Raw genomic sequence first — 16,869 nt, 5'->3', positions numbered from 1 at the left:
TCATGTCCCTGGGTTCGAAATTATCACCTCCCCCCCTCCCAAACATGTCACCATCGCGGTGCCCCAGACTGAGAAGTTTAGGCTGAGTAGTGGCGGGCTGTGTATTTTACACCTAGGCCTTTAGTGATATCCTCCACCAATGAAACTGCCTTCGAATAACCTCACCATGATACTAGGGCTATAGGCTATGATCATTCGACATAACCACCACATATTCACAGACAGTAACCTTTATTGTGTGGAATAAAGTGATTTAACACGAGGCTTAAGACCTATGAAAGTTACAATACACTAATTGCAGAGACGTGAATACACGGTGACTGAAACCATCAAGGATGTACCACAATTACGCAGCATGACAGGATGCTGCATCGCAGATAGGCATCGCATAGCCCAAATCAATGTCATTACCAAAGAAACAAGAACAAACTCACAACAACCAGTCACATTTACTTTTACGACCACCAAGCACGCAAAATGCCGTAAAACACGAATAACACAATCAGGATTCAATAGGCTTCCGTGCAGAAAAATAAATCTAAAGCACAGCATCTAAAAATCTAAACGTCACGAAAGAAGGTTTAAATACATCTTAAATGATGCTACGTTACGTGCTAGCTAGTTTTACTTCAGTTAGCTAACTGGCCCTCCGATCATGCCACACGAAAAATACTAATGTAAGTGGCTAGGCAAGCTAGGAGGGTCCGGTGTGTCAAAGATTATGCCCAACATGGCAAACTCGAAATCTGATTGGTTAAAGAATATGACAATTCGAAGCTTTCGTGACTGCAGGAATTACTCTTTGGTTTTTCTCGGTAAAGTCACGTATAAATAAGAAATAATAAAATGTGTTGCTTTATATGGTTTCCAAATTTAGCTAAACCCTGTTTGTTTGGTATGCTTCTCTCTCTGTGTCCACTGTTGTATCTGTGTTAGTTCCCCCCTACTTGGGTGTCTGTATATACATCTGGGGTTATGCATTTCCTCTCTCTCGTAAATTTAGCTCTTCTGTACCTGATGATGGCTGCTTGTGTTGCAACCGAAACGTCGTATGCTATCATGTTATTTTATTATTTCTTATTTATACGTGACTTTACTGAAAAAAACAAAGAGTAATATGACAATTAACAACATGGTCCCCATTTGCTTCAACAGCAGAGGCGATTCACTAGGCTGAGACAGCACAGGTGGAAAATCTGATTAGAAAACACATTCTCCTGCGGAGGGAGCTGGTAGGAACGTTGGGTTGCTCGGTCAATGGCCAGGGTCAACGGCGGCACGTGGTGCATTCCGCAAATATGCCCGACTGTGAGGGCGGGCGCAAGCCGGCGTGAAGGGTGGGGACCGAGTGGGGAATTGGGATGGTGGAGAGAAAAAAAATACCCACAAAGCTATAGCTATTTTATCAACCCAGGAGGAATGGTGTGGGTTTTTTTCAAAATAGCAACAGCTCCCAAGGTCGGTAGTTGATACAGCACACGTGTGTACAGTACCCTGTGCAGAAATGTGTACAGTGCTCAACTAATTGTTTTATTTTGACCGGGCAGGGCCCACTGAGCTGTATACGATTCGTAAGTGACCTTGCCTCGAATGATGGCTCAACGAATTGGCGGCTTATAATGTAGAGATTGAGAGCAGCCGCATACTCCAAACGCATGTTGTTGATTCTCCATGTGAAGGGAAAAATGTCAAGATGGCCGGACGTGGTTGATGGCCACCCACCACCTCGTGTGTGCCGTGGCCGCCTTCCCCAGCCAGCCCCACCCTCCTCTCCACGCAGCCCCACCCCTCCCATTTTTGGATGCACGACGAACGGACAGACACAATAATCCCCTGTGGGCTGGTGGAACCAGGAGGTTGCTACCAGTAAAAGCTCTAATTTATACGAGCTGCACTGGAAGCAGCGCAACTGAGGGTAACTTACTACTACTACACGTATAATTTCGTTGTCAGATTTGGAAATAAAATTCAATTACAGAAGAAATTATCAAGACAAAAGTTTTTTGCAAAACAGATATGACTGTCATGGACCCTACATATGGCACGTGTCGCAGCAATCATAATGTGCTTCATCTTTAATTATGAATAACGCAACTAAAAATAGATATCCATTGTAATTTATAAAACAACATTAGTACCCCCCCCCCCCTCTAGCCTTTGTACCTGGTAGGCTCACAATTGACCACATCACATTTATCCCTCCTGTATTTAAGGTATGGTCCACCATTCTGGCTAATCACCTGATGAGGCTGCTGGTTGCTGATCATTGTTGTTGTAATCACACCAAGCAAAATGTCATGGTAACTCCAATATGTAAATTGGTGTTGTCGTTTAAACTCTCCAACACACACAGCAACCAGTTAGTGCTGAAAGTCAACTAGATACCGTTTTAGGTTTAGGCGACACAATCCCCCCCTTACCGATTGGCTGTGTCGTGTGGCGGTGGGTTTAATGACACATTGGTAAAGAAGCTCTTTTGAGATATCCATGTAGAAAAAGGTGAAGTCCTTGTTTTTTTCATAATAATTATGTCGATACATCGCGGTGAACAGTCAGCCCCGATGCCTTCCACCTTCGTAATTTCTGCAAGCAAGAGCTCCGACGGCGGGCCTTGCTCCGATTTATATATCCTCTCAGGGCCCGCCCTTAATTGTACAGCGCCTTGCACCCTGACTATGCCACCTGTCTTTAATGATCTCAACTTGTACATTTCACTGTCCTCCCTACGGCCACTTGTTCCCAATAATCTCTGCGCAAGTGTATTAATTAATTATCTTTACAGTCCCCCAACTGCCACTTGTTCCCAAGCAACTCAACGCAAGTATATTAATTAATTATCAGTACCGTCCCCAACTGCCACCTGTTCCCAAGCAACTCAACGCAAGTGTATTAATTAATTCTATATACAGTCCCCAACTGCCACCTGTTCCCAGTCATCTCAACGCAAGTGTACTAATTAATTATCTATACAGTCTCCTACTGCCACTTGTTCCCAATCAACTCAACGCAAGTTTATTAATTATCTATACAGTCCCCAACTGCCACCTGTTCCCAGTCATCTCAACGCAAGTGTACTAATTATTATCTATACAGTCCCCCAACGGCCACCTGTTCCCAATCATCTCAACGCAAGTGAATTAATTAATTATCTATACAGTCCCCCAACGGCCACCTGTTCCCAATCAACTCAACGCAAGTGTATTAATTAATTATCTTTACAGTCCCCCAACTGCCACCTGTTCCCAAGCAACTCCACGCAAGTGTATTAATTATCTATACAGTCCCCCAACTGCCACTTGTTCCCAAGCAACTCAACGCAAGTGTACTAATTAATTAATTATCTATACAGTCCCCCAACTGCCACCTGTTCCCAAGCAACTCAACGCAAGTGTATTAATTAATTATATATACCGTTCCCAACTGCCACCTGTTCCAAAGCAACTCAACGCAAGTGTATTTATTAATTAATGATCTATACCGTCCCTAAATGCCACTTGTTCCCAAGCTACTCAACGCAAGTGTATTAATTAATTATCTATACAGTCCCCAACTGCCACTTGTTCCCAAGCAACTCAACGCAAGTGTACTAATTAATTAGTTCTCTATATAGTCCCCAACAGCCACTTGTTCCCAAACAACTCAAAGCAAGTGTACTAATTAATTATCTATACAGTACCACAACTGCCTCCTGTTCCCAAGCAACTCAACGCAAGTGTATTAATTAATTCTCTATACAGTCCCCAACTGCCACCTGTTCCCAGTCATCTCAACGCAAGTGTACTAATTAATTATCTATACAGTCTCCTACTGCCACTTGTTCCCAATCAACTCAACGCAAGTTTATTAATTATCTATACAGTCCCCAACTGCCACCTGTTCCCAATCATCTCAACGCAAGCGAATTAATTAAGTAATTATCTATACAGTCCCCAACTGCCACTTGTTCCCAAGCAACTCAATGCAAGTGTACTAATTAATGAGTTCTCTATATAGTCCCCAACTGCCACTTGTTCCCAAACAACTCAACGCAAGTGTACTATTTAATTAATTATCTATACAGTCTCCTACTGCCACTTGTTCCCAATCAACTCAACGCAAGTTTATTAATTATCTATACAGTCCCCAACTGCCACCTGTTCCCAGTCATCTCAACGCAAGTGTACTAATTAATTAATTATCTATAGAGTCCCCAACTGCCACTTGTTCCGAAGCAACTCAACGCAAGTGTATTAATTAATTTTCAGTACCGTCCCCAACTGCCACCTGTTCCCAAGCAACTCAACGCAAGTGCATTAATTAATTCTCTATACAGTCCCCCAACTGCCACCTGTTCCCAAGCAACTAAACGCATAAGCATTAATTAATTATTCATCAATACCGTCCCCAACTGCCACCTATTCCCAAGCAACTCAACGCAAGTGTACTAATTAATTAGTTCTCTATATAGTCCCCAACTGCCATTTGTTCCCAATCAACTCAACGCAAGTTTATTATTTATCTATACAGTCCCCAACTGCCACCTGTTCCCAGTCATCTCAACGCAAGTGTACTAATTATTATCTACACAGTCCCCCAACTGTCACCTGTTCCCAAGCAACTCAACGCAAGTGTATTAATTAATTCTCTATACAGTCCCCAACTGCCACTTGTTCCCAAACAACTCAACGCAAGTGTACTAATTAATTTCTATACAGTCTACTACTGACACCTCTCCCCAATCATCTTAAGGCGCGGATTCATACTCTTTGGTTTTGTCGGTAAAGTCACGTAGGCAAAACAAAGAAAACTAAATTAAATCACGTTTCGGGGCGCAACACAAGCGTCCATTTTCAGGTGGGGACAACGTAGCGAAAGCACAAACGCATAAGTGTGTCTCAGAGATGGTTGTGACGAGGGATTATATAGTCGCGGGGCATGGGGGGAGGGGGGGTGCCATCGTGAGTGTGGGGGCGGTGTGTGGGCTGGGAGGAGAGGTTGCAAAACCGAGGGTTATCTGGGAGGCAACGGGTGGTGCCGAGACTGAGGCTTTGTGATGTAGATGGCGGAAGTAAATCAGAAAGCTAGGATTAAGCCGCCTTTTGTTATGATGCCGGGTGGGAAAGTTAGAAAAGCACAGGCTAATAATGTAAGGAGTTCAAACTGAAATGTGCAAACTAAAAAAAAACTTGTGTTAAACACTACCATGGCGATGGTAGTGTGTTAAACTGGGGGTAACAGACTGGGAATATGGGTATGTTTATGAAAATACATTTAAACTGGCTGTCTAGCAGTAAAATGCCCGGTAGCTAAAGTTTGACTTGGTTAATTACATCTTTCCAATGATTGCTCAATTCACGGGCGGAGCCAGGATTTCATGCCGGGGTGACTTTCAACAAATTTTAATTTCAAGAATGATTAGAGAGTCAGGCTGTTGAACTAGACGCCATCAGTTGGCGACACACTCTGACAATGCAGTTGCATGGAGTCCGCCAGACCGAGTGTCGTACACTTATACGCAGAATGTCACCCCTGCCACCCCCTGGCTCCGCCCCTGGCTCAATTTGATTCCATCATCTCGGTTGAAGTTATGTCTATGTTTGTATATCTGGATGGCTTCGTGGACAAATCTTTGGTAGTATCCAGGAGGCTTGCAGAGCACCTTGGTATCGGACAACACTATGTCATGAGAGCCAGCAGCATTATAACAGTGGTTGGCAACGGCCGAATAATCCGTCCTGCCATGTTTCAGATCCAACTTGTGCTCGTGAATGCGATCAGAAATATGTCGTTTCGTTTCCCCGATGTAACAATCCCAGCAACTCAGTTTGTAGACACCAGGGTACTGTAAGTCAGGAATGACATCCTTTACAAATGGGATCAGATCACGGATCTTGCGATTTAAAGCTTTCGTGACTGCAAGGATTCATCTTCTTTGGTACTTTCGGTAAAGTCACGTAGAATGAGAATAAAATAATACATTGATAAAATAAAATAACAATAAAATTCTCACGACGTTTCGGTCACAACACAAGCGGCCTTCATCAGGTGAAGGGACGAGACTGTCTGGAGGACAGCGCTGGAGCGAACACAGCCAAGCTCAGACCGCGAACTTTAAGCTGTGTGAGAAGAAACGGAGTGCCTTGACAAAGGAATTAGCATAGAATTTAGCATTGAAATAGCTGAGTGATTAGCTTGTGACTGGTCACAGAAATGGCTATGTTAAAGTCAAAGCATACACATCCACAGAGGCACCCCTTGAAAAAGGAATTAGCATAGAATTTAGCATTGAAATAGCTGAGTGATTAGCTTGTGACTGGTCACAGAAATGGCTATGTTAAAGTCAAAGCATACACAATCACAGAGGCACCTAGTACAAATCAAACAGGAGAATTTAGCATTGAAATAACTGAGTGATTAGCTTGTGACTGGTCACAGAAATGGCTATGTTGAAGTTGTAGTGTTGTAAGGACGAGCAGACTTCTTTAGGAGGCACACTCTGTTTATTGTATTATTTCCTTATGCAACGCTTAACACACAGAGGGATATTCGGTCCCCTCACCCGATACCCTAGGGAGGTACAGCCTCCATACCTGGCGGGACTCACACGTCTACCGCTAACCTCCTTGATACTTAAGGAGGTACAACCTCCGGACTTGGCGGGACTCACACGTCTACCGCTATCCTAGTCCTCCGGCTAGGACCTAGGGGAGGCTATCTGACCCACCGCTGGCCCGGTGGGTCCTGACCACTGGGTATGCCGAGCCTTAGCCCTTAGAAGGGCTGAAAGGCTGGTCCAGGGTCCTAGCTAGGCTTCAGCCCAGTCTTCCGTCTTCGTGCAAGGAGAGAACTTCCCCGAGGTCCGTTGGGTCACCCGTCTTATACCCCTTCGTGGCCAGGTAGAACCAATCATACATTCCCACGTGCTTGAGTTCACTGGTAATGTGTTCCTGGTCGGAAATGCATTGGGCTCTATGGTATAGAGTCTTGATGAGGGAGTTCTTCTGGGATGGATGGTGGTGGGAATCCGGTTTCAAGTAAGCATCTGTATGGGTAGCTTTCCTGTAGACAGAGTGGCTCATTGAACCACATGACATTGCCTTCTCCAAGACGGAGGTTCTTTGCAAACCAACCGGCTACCATGAGAGATTCGTTCATGAGGCCATTCACATATACAAGCACAGAGAAAATTTCAACCGAGAAGATGAATTCTGGCTTAGTAACCATTGGAAAGATGTTTTAAACCATTTCCGTTCTTAATTGTATGTTACGATGACTTTCAGACCGCAGCTCTTTCGCTGGCATTGACTCTTAATACCTCTCACACCACGGTTAATGGTATGGTTTACAACATGGAGTTTAACAGCACCTCGCAGCTGTCTCTCTCTCCCTCCTCCGTTCCGACCATGGATGAACTCGTCCGTCTGAACGGGGCTCATAGCTATCCGTGGTGCTAAAGTTGAGGGTAAGAATCCACCCATTTTTTCGCCATATAGCATTGTGATATATAACGACTTATTGTTGGTAGCTTAGCTGATTGGAGAATATATAGTTTATTGATAACATTGAGGTAATTTATATTTTAGTTTTTTATTGGTTTACTATATAGTATTCATTATATAGTTAAGTATATACCCAGTTACTGTTAATAGCTCAGATGTGTAGGCTTTCACTTTAACATAGCCATTTCTGTGACCAGTCGCAAGCTAATCACTCAGTTATTTCAATGCTAATTTCTCCTGTTTGATTTGTACTAGGTGCCTCGGTAGATGTGTAGGCTTTGACTTTAACATAACTACTTCTATGACAAGTCACAAGCTAATCCCTCAGTTATTTCAATGCTAAATACTCCTGTTTGATTTGTACTAGGTGCCTCTGTGAATGTGTATGCTTTGACTTTAACATAGCCATTTCTGTGACCAGTCGCAAACTAATCACTCAGTTATTTCAATGCTAAATTATCCTGTTTGATTTGTACTAGGTGCCTCTGTAGATGTGTAGGCTTTGACTTTAACATAACTATTTCTATGACCAGTCACAAGCGAATCCCTCAGTTATTTCAATGCTAAATTCTCCTGTTTGATTTGTACTAGGTGCCTCTGTGAATGTGTATGCTTCGACTTTAACACAGCCATTTCTGTGACCAGTCACAAGTTAATCACTCAGCTATTTCAATGCTAAATTCTATGCTAATTCCTTTGTCAAGGAGTGCCTCTGTGGATGTGTATGCTTTGACTTTAACATAGCCATTTCTGTGAGCAGTCACAAGCTAATCACTCAGCTATTTCAATGCTAAATTCTATGCTAATTCCTTTGTCAAGGGGCTCTGTTTCTTCTCACACAGCTTAAAGGTCGCGGTCTGAGCTTGGCTGTGTTTGCTCCAGCGCTGTCCTCCAGACAGTCTCGTTCCTTCACCTGATGAAGGCCGCTTGTGTTGTGGCCGAAACGTCGTGAGAATTTTAAGGTGTTATTTTATTTTATCAATTTATTACTTTATTCTCATTCTACGTGACTTTACCGAAAGAACCAAAGAAGATCACGGATCTTGTGTACTGTACTGAATTGGACCTGGATCTTGTGTTTGTTTCGAATTTTGGAAATCTTTTTGGTAATGCCTTACATTGCCATACATAGCAAATATTTGTCCATGAAGCCATCCAGATATACAAACATAGACATAACTTCAACCAAGATGATGGATTAAAATTGAGCAATCATTGGAAAGATGTAATTAACCAAGTCAAACTTTTGCTACCGGGCATTTTACTGCCAGACAGCCAGTTTAAATGTATTTTCATAAACATACCCATATACCCAGTCTGCTACCCCCAGTTTTACACACTACCATCGCCATAGTAGTGTTTACCACAAGTTGTTTTTTAGCTTCCACATTTCAGTTTGAACTCCTTACATTGTTAGCCTGCACTTTTCTAACTTACCCACCCGGCAGCATAGCAAATGGCGGCTTAATCCTAGCTTGCTTATTTACTTCCCCCATCTACATCACAAAGCCTCAGTCTCGGCACCACCCGTTGCCTCCCAGTGCACCCTCGGTTTTACAACCTCTCCTCGCAGCCCCCACCCCGCCCCCACACTCACCATACCGCCCTCCCTCCATGCCCCGCGACTTCAATTTAGTATAGTGGTGTAGAGTAGTGTATTGTATAATAGTGTAGTGTATTGTGTGGTGTGTATAGCATAGTGTATATTTGTGAAGTGCATGAGTGTACTATATAGTACTATAGTATAGTAGTGTAGTGTTTACTGTATAGTAGTGTAGTGTGTACTCTAGTCGTATAATGTATAGTCGTGTAGTGTATAGTGGTGGAGTGTATGGTGTAGAATAGTATAGTGTATAGGTGTGTAGTGTGGAATGGTGTAGTGTATAGTGGTGTATGTATGTTTAACTTTTTTAGCACCATATGAAGCTAATCAGAGGTGCGAGGGAAGGACAGCAAACTAAACACAACGAGCAGCAGTTCTAAAGAAGTAAGATTGTCAACCTAGATGATGATGATTTAAAAAGTTGCATGGCTGCCAGTGGCTTCCTAATATCGGACGGAAGAGCGTTCCAGACGGCCGCAGAAGCAGCACAATCTGAAAGTGTCGCGATGATGCGGTGACCACCATCTTTGTTCGATTGTTAGCCAAAAGACGCTGCTGCCAGCATGACCGTGGTGCGTATTTTTGTATTTTGCCAGGTGGAGCAGCATGGACATTACCCTGATTCGTTCTGGCGGCTGTCATCTGGCTCGCTATGAGCGTCGAAGGTGACGTTTTTCACTCCACTCCCCGGCTATACGTTTGCGCTCATTTAGCTAGTATAGTATTTTCTCTTGTGTTGCGGTAGTAATGTTCCTGAAGAACACCGCAATTGACAAGACTATACACTACACTAGAGACTACTATACACTAGAATGTACTACTATACACTACACTACCCCCCCACACCTCCGATTAGCGCAACGGTTGGACTAAGATAGAGTCCAACCGTAATTATTAAATAGTTATATATAGCTATGTTTTAGCGGAGCTGTAAAAGTGTGTGTGTGTTACCTGGACAGTGTCCATCCGAATCTAAATAGATTCCCCGTACCCTGAATTGATTACTCCACTGGTGGGCGTGGTGTACTGTGCAGTCACGTGAGTCTAAGGGCCCAATCCATGGTCATCATTAACTCCGTAATTATACGTGATTCGTTACAATAAGCCCATTCCGGCTACAGGTGTCTCTCTACCCGTGGAGATGTTAACTATCTCGCGTGGTATGCAGGAGGTTCGTGAAGTTCGACCCAGACGATGCATGCTGCTGTTATACGTGGAGTTTGCGTCTCTCTATCCCCCGTGGTGGTCGCATGGATTTTTAAGCCGGGTCCTCCGGTTTATCCCTTCACATTTAGAAAAACGGGTTTAGAGTATTTGGCTGATGTAAATTTCCACGTGATCATATCAGTCACTTCGCTGAGTTGCTATCATTTGTGATGGCCAGGTCGCTTCTGAAAAAGAGCTACAACGTAACAGCTCAGTGGGGCCTTACACCTGGTAAAAAAAAATGGTTGAGTTTAAATACTAATATGCGTCCTTTGTACAATTTCGCAGGACGGCTTATCTGCACCATTGGAAGTCTTGATTTGGGGATTCCTGAATCAACATTTACCACGTGTGCAGCAGGGCAAGACTCGTGCGTGACGATGGAATTGACTCAGAGTAAGTGCTTCCAGGTCAAGGCTGCTGTATATTTGGTGGATGCATCTATCTCTCTCTAACCTGGGTATGTTATCTCCCTCGACTGGAAAACAATCAAATGTATCAAAAAGGCATCCAAAACAGATCATCTGCCCGTTGAGCTTAACCGAAATGGGGAATATTTTTGAGATCCCAAAAAAATTGTTGACAATTTTAACCTTAATTTTTCTGAAGCTGGTAACCTTTTTGAAAATGTATTGGGAGTCACCCCTGCTCATGCAAATTCCTACACCCCTGTCCGAACATTAAACGAATGTAGTTTCCAGCCAATACACGAAAGTAATGTTCTGAAACAACTATCCTACCTCAAAGGGTCCTACTCTACTGGAGCAGATAGTATTCCCGTCTTTGCTCTACTAACTGTTGGTCACCTAATACAAACCTATAGCCCATATTTTCAACCTGTCATTCAAAGAAGCTTCAGTACCTCTAGAATGGAAACATTCCTATGTTTATCCACTTCACAAAGGGGCCCTAAAGATGATCCAAATAACTACCGACCTATCTCAATTGTCCCCGTTGATGAAAATTTTTGAAAAACTATTGAACTACCAAATGAGCAGTTTCCTGTCCGACAACAATCTATTACATCTAAAACAATCTGGGTTCCGAAAAAAATACAGCACATCTGCTGCATTTGACTCTCTGAATCACATTGACAGTAGCCTTGATAATAAGCAGTACTGTGCCTGTCTATTTCTTGACTTGTAAAAAACTTGATACAGTAGACCACAACACCCTGCTTAGTAAACTAAGTTGCCTCGTTTTTTCCAAAAACGCAGTAAAATGGTTACAAAATTACCTCTTTTCTCGCACCCAAACTGTCTTCACAGATGGTTGGAGGTCAAACAGTGTTAAGATAACAAAAGGAGTTCCACAGGGTTCTATCCTCGGCCCCCTCTTGTTATCTCTTTATGTCAATGACTTGGGCACTGACCTGGATCATTCCAGAGTAAATATTTTGCAGATGACACGATACTGATTACTGCTGGCTGCTCTCCGGATGACGTGATTGCCAAGCTCCAGGGTGATTTCAACAAACTACAACATCAGCTAGTTGCTCTTAAACTAGTCCTGAATACCTCCAAAACCAAGGTGCTATGCTTCTCACCAGGACTAAAGCAGGAAGTATTTTTCCCCCAATTACATTCCTTAAATAATGATCAAATAGAGCAAGTCAAGATCTATAAGTATCTTGTAGTCATCCTGGATTCAAAACTGAATTTTGAATATCACATTGATTATATTGGTAAAAAGACAAAAATAAAAATTGGTTTTCTGTATCGACCCAAGCACTGCTTCCCCCCTATGTTCCAATTGGAATTGATAAAAGCTACCATACTGCCTCTACTTGATTCCTGTGACAACGTATATAAATCAGCCCCAAGTACTGTACTGAAGAAGCTTGACTCAATTTATCACTCCGCCTTAAGATTTACATTGAACTGCTTATACAGGACTCACCACTGTGATCTCTACATTGGGTCAAACTTAACATTTCTTATGTTCGACGGCTTGTGCACCAGATCTTATTTATTAACGATGTACTTACAAAAAAATCCGCAGACTACCTGCTGGATCTCCTCTCTATTTCAAAGAACAAATTTGACCTAAGGTCTTCGCTCATTTGCCAGCTTCACATTCCCTATTGCCGTACAAATGCTGGAGTAAGGGCCTTTGCTATTGATGCCCCTAGGGTCAGGAAAGCTATTGCCAATAAACTGCAACTTGAATCACTACCTATGAGATCTTCACTCAAAACTGCTCTAGAGGAGTTGTACACCCCTAGCTGCCACTGCTATTCAGTGGCCTAAAATAAAATAAAATGTTTCGCTCCGGATGACCGCTGTAAATTATGATCTGTGTTTTTGATTTAGTGTGCTGATCCCAAAGGTGCATTGAAAAATGTTGATACTCCTACTGATGCTCCTGCTGTAGTGGAGTGACTCATGCAGCCAGCTATGCTACAGGGTTTTGGTGGTACATGTTGTTTATGTCGTTTATTGTGAAATTTCGGTCACAGTTCTTTGATTTGGCCATGTTTCTTTGTTGTAGTACGGAGTTAGAATGATGGCTTTAATCAAAGTTGTCTTGTTGTTGTTGTTGTTTGACTTGCATCCCATTGGGATTTTTGCACACAGCGTTGGTGTACGGTGCTTTTTCGGGAAGATTTTTTCAGTTTTTCCTGGATTTTTCTGTTAATGTTTTTGATTTTTGTGCATTTTTTAATTTCTGTATCATAATCAAGTTGACATGTGCGTTTCAATTGCTCCAAATAATTATTACTCATGTTGTTATGTTTTCACTTTAGATAAGTAAAGATTGCTCGTCAAGATTGCCAGATGAATGTTGAACTTTCCATAAGAATTTAATACTAGGCTTTTTATTATTGATAGGTGATATTATGTATAATGCATATTCTACACTGCCTAGGACCTTACACCTTACCTTTTTGTGAAATCAGATAGCACTGCCTTCATAGTGTGAGACTTTAGTTTACAAAGGAACACTAGAAGCTCTTTCTTATTAGTTTGTTGGAACTCTTCACAACCTAAATACTAGAATTTTAGCATGGAATCGGTTAAATTATTCCAAACGTGTTACTAATGCATCAAGCCATGTCAACTAACTAAAAACCATCATGATATTGTTAATAGCAAATAAAAATAGCCGCGCTATATTATTAGAAATGTAATCGTATTTTTATTCTTGGTTCTTCCGGTAAAGTTACGTAGAAGGGAAAGAATAAAACAATAAATATATATCAAGCAATTGGCGGGACCCCGGGGTCCCATCATTGCCCCAGGATGGGAAAAACCGCGTAGCGACACGAGTCTTGCCTTACCGACAACAAAACTAGTGGTCAATCGATTGGCCTCGTCGAGAGCTACTCGGGGCACTAAGTTTCGTAAAAAGTTTAAAAATTACATAAACACGTTAAATTCACTGCCTGGGGGGCGGCGGGCTCGCTTTGGCAAAGAAGCTGAGGATCGACGGCTGACCGGAGGGCGTTGTTGCCGCGCGCGACTGCGGCGGACGCCCGGGCTTGCGTTTGGCCGGTGGGGTGGTGCCCATCGTGTCGATTGCCGCCTGCTGGCGCTTGTTGGCGCGAGTCTGGGCCGGCAGTGCGTTGCTGTCGTCGTCCAACTCAGCGACGAGATTGGGCGGGATGGCTGAAAATAATTATTGACCTGATTTTTGCGGGACCCCGGGGTCTCGCCAAATGATTCAAATGACCACCAAACACTTCATGATTATTTGTCAAGAATTTCATCGGTGCGTTCAATCGAACAATGAAGTGTCGAGTGACTATGACAGGATACTGTTCGATCAATCGTTGTGTGGCATATATGTTGAGTTCATTTGGATCTTTATTGGGTCTTTCATCAGCTACTAAAAGTGATTTGCGCATATCAAGGCAATTCAAATCATTGAAACTGAATCTCGCAAAGTATGTTGGTGGTCCTATTGAACATATTTGTCCGATAAATTCATTCAGCGCTGTTTGCCAATATGCAGCTGATCCTCGAAGGTTGTTAAGGTAGAGATGAAAATATTCTACTCTAGCATCTTGTCCTTGAACCTTCTTTCCACATGGTAAGATGTTGGATTGGATGCGATAATACTCGAACATTGATAATGCGTAGACGAGGTAGTAGTTTCGTTGAAATCGTGTATCACTATGCAGAATTCTTAATTGAAATGAGTCCAATGGAGTGATTCTGACAGCTCTTACTTCTTTGAGTCCATTGATTCTTTTTGGGAAGAGGTAGAACCATGCAAACTCTTCAGCTTTAAATGAATGTGCTTCGTTCAGAATGTTGTTGGTTGTTTTACACCTTATTTAATGAGTATTATCAGAGACTTCGTATTCATCTTCCACATTTGGCTGATGACAATCTATAGAAGCCATGACTGATGTTTGTACAGGCATCGATTCAACTTGTGTACCATATTTTCTTGCAATGCCTATCGCAGATGTGGCGATGAATCTTCTTCTCGCATTCCTGGATCGGCAATGTAATATTTTTGATTAACATCTATGAAGATGATGGTGACGTGAACATTTTTTGAGCCTGTTGATCGTCTGCAGTTCTTAATTGTGTGACACTCAATTATGCATGCTCTGCCATTGCCTGCCGGTGCACCTTTCTGACCACATGAATGTGAATGGGGGAAATAGTACAGGGTGTTTTAAAAAGATGGATCCTATTTGAAATCGCTATATCTCTGCAACCACGAACTGCCCATGAATGAAACTCTTACCACTTCAAAGGGTGGGGCATAGTGTTTCAAATAATTACTGCTAGATGCCTCTCCCAGCGCACTAACAACTCCTAGCCTCAGTCATTCCCAAGACACACTGCCTCAACGTTGGATAGGTCGCACGGGACCCCAAGACTTGGCGCTACACTCTTGGCCCCCAAGATCCCCAGACATCACACCCTGCGACTTTTTCTTGTGGGGATACGTCAAAGACCGTGGTATTTTTGTACCACCGTTAGTGACTAATCTGGATGATCTCAAAAACAGATTCACGGCAGTGGTGACTTCAGTGGAAGAAGACACTTTGAGAGGCATTTGGGACAAATTCAACTATCGTCTTGATGTTGTCCATACAGCAGGTGGAGGGCAGATAGATAATTTATTAAATGGTTAGTAGAACTTGATAACTCATTAAACCGTTTGTAACTTTTTGTGTAATTGTAACATGTTGCTATCGTGAAATATACTGCTTTGAAATTGGGTACATGAGTTTGAAACACCCTGTATTTGTCATCGTAATGCATAATTCCTAGTGATTTGGATCCTGTTATTAGTATGCCAGCCTGATGATTTGTGAACAAATCATTAAAAAGTGATGCCTTGTGAATCACCTTCATTGACTGAGTCTTGTAAACTTCCAACGAGTAGTGTTTGCTCCATCATAGGCTATTGCTTGGAATTGTCAACAAAGTACTCCTGGTGATGTTCTCATTGATCCGTACATTTAACCCTCAATGATTATGTTTGTTAAACTGGGTAACAGAACAATCGATTAATTTCTCAGAGTAACACGAGCATACACGCGACAGGAAAAAGTCCTTAAAAATGAATGTGACGATATTCATACGAACGGCAATAAAGAAACATGTCCCGAAGGCAAAAGTAGACCTCAATGAATTCATTGGTAAGATTATGTAATTAACGAAATGTGTTGTGAGTGCGTGAGTGTGGGGGAGGGTCATACACACGGCGTCCTCGCTCTCTCTCTCGCTCGGCAGCAGCTGCAGTTACTTGTCCACTGCTGAATGAAGAGAGTCGGGACGACGCTCGCCGTCGGTGGTGCGCGATGATTCCGTTGTCAGATAGCGCCCGCAGCTCGTCCGCTGGTCGCCGATCCTCACTTTTGTCTTGGTTCCCAGCTAGTGCTGGTGGGTGCATGTGGGTCGAACCGACGGCGCTCTCAACGGTGCTCTCCTCTTTCTCACGGGTGGCTGGTAAGGGCCTTTCCCCTGCTGGATGAGCTGAGTCGGCACAACGCTTGTCACTTGTCCGCTGGCAGCTGACACCCTTGCTCGGTGGCGCTAGTGGCGCTGCTGCGCACTCTCTCCGGCTCCGTGCTCGCTGGCGATGCACGATTGCGCGTGCAGCTGGTTCTCTGTGAGTTGGCTTGGTCGATGCTTGGCGCTTTCCGCCCTTTCTCCAGGTTGATTGCTCGTCACTCTATCTCTCTCCTTGATCGTGCAGCTGCTGGTTGGAAGCTGGTACTCAGTGTAGAATAACTTTGAGCGATACTTCTTCTGTCAGCGCCGAACTCGTACTCGGTGACACATCGCTACTCGGCAAGCCTCGCCATCCTTGGTCGATTGCAGAGTCCCACCCCGGAGCTTTGCGTTGACTTCGTAGATGCGTGGCTTCTGCTGGTGCAGCTCGTTGACGATGTGCCAGTCGCAGGGGCAGGTTCCCGAACACCTCTTACACAACTCTGATAGCTTAGTACAATACAACTTATCGCAATCCTTGACTTTGCAAGCGACACAAAACATCAGGAAAAATTTCGAATAAAACGTTCAGCGATACTCTGTCGGTCCATGCCAAACTCAGCACCGAGCATCACCTTGCCAATCTTCTCTGCGACACACAACACCCATTGTTGATCTCTAG

General features: G+C 43.3%; 1 protein-coding gene across 1 annotated transcript in view; it reads left to right on the top strand.

The window, feature by feature from the left end:
* The window catches only part of LOC116957348 (uncharacterized), a 70,842-nt gene that overhangs the window by 4,786 nt on the left and 49,187 nt on the right, over positions 1–16,869 (top strand). Inside the window, exons 2-3 of the mRNA XM_076055707.1 lie at positions 9,678–9,746; positions 10,576–10,683. Coding sequence (XP_075911822.1) covers positions 9,734–9,746; positions 10,576–10,683 — 121 coding nt within the window. The 5' untranslated portion in view covers positions 9,678–9,733. The remainder of the gene's footprint in view (positions 1–9,677; positions 9,747–10,575; positions 10,684–16,869) is intronic.

The sequence above is a fragment of the Petromyzon marinus genome, chromosome 72 (genome assembly GCF_048934315.1).
Source record: "Petromyzon marinus isolate PM22_M1 ecotype Great Lakes invasive population chromosome 72, UKy_Petmar_22M1.pri1.0, whole genome shotgun sequence".
Taxonomy (NCBI): domain Eukaryota; kingdom Metazoa; phylum Chordata; class Hyperoartia; order Petromyzontiformes; family Petromyzontidae; genus Petromyzon; species Petromyzon marinus.
The sequence above is the reverse complement of the archived record's forward strand: the minus strand, read 5'-3'. Positions and strand labels throughout refer to the sequence as shown.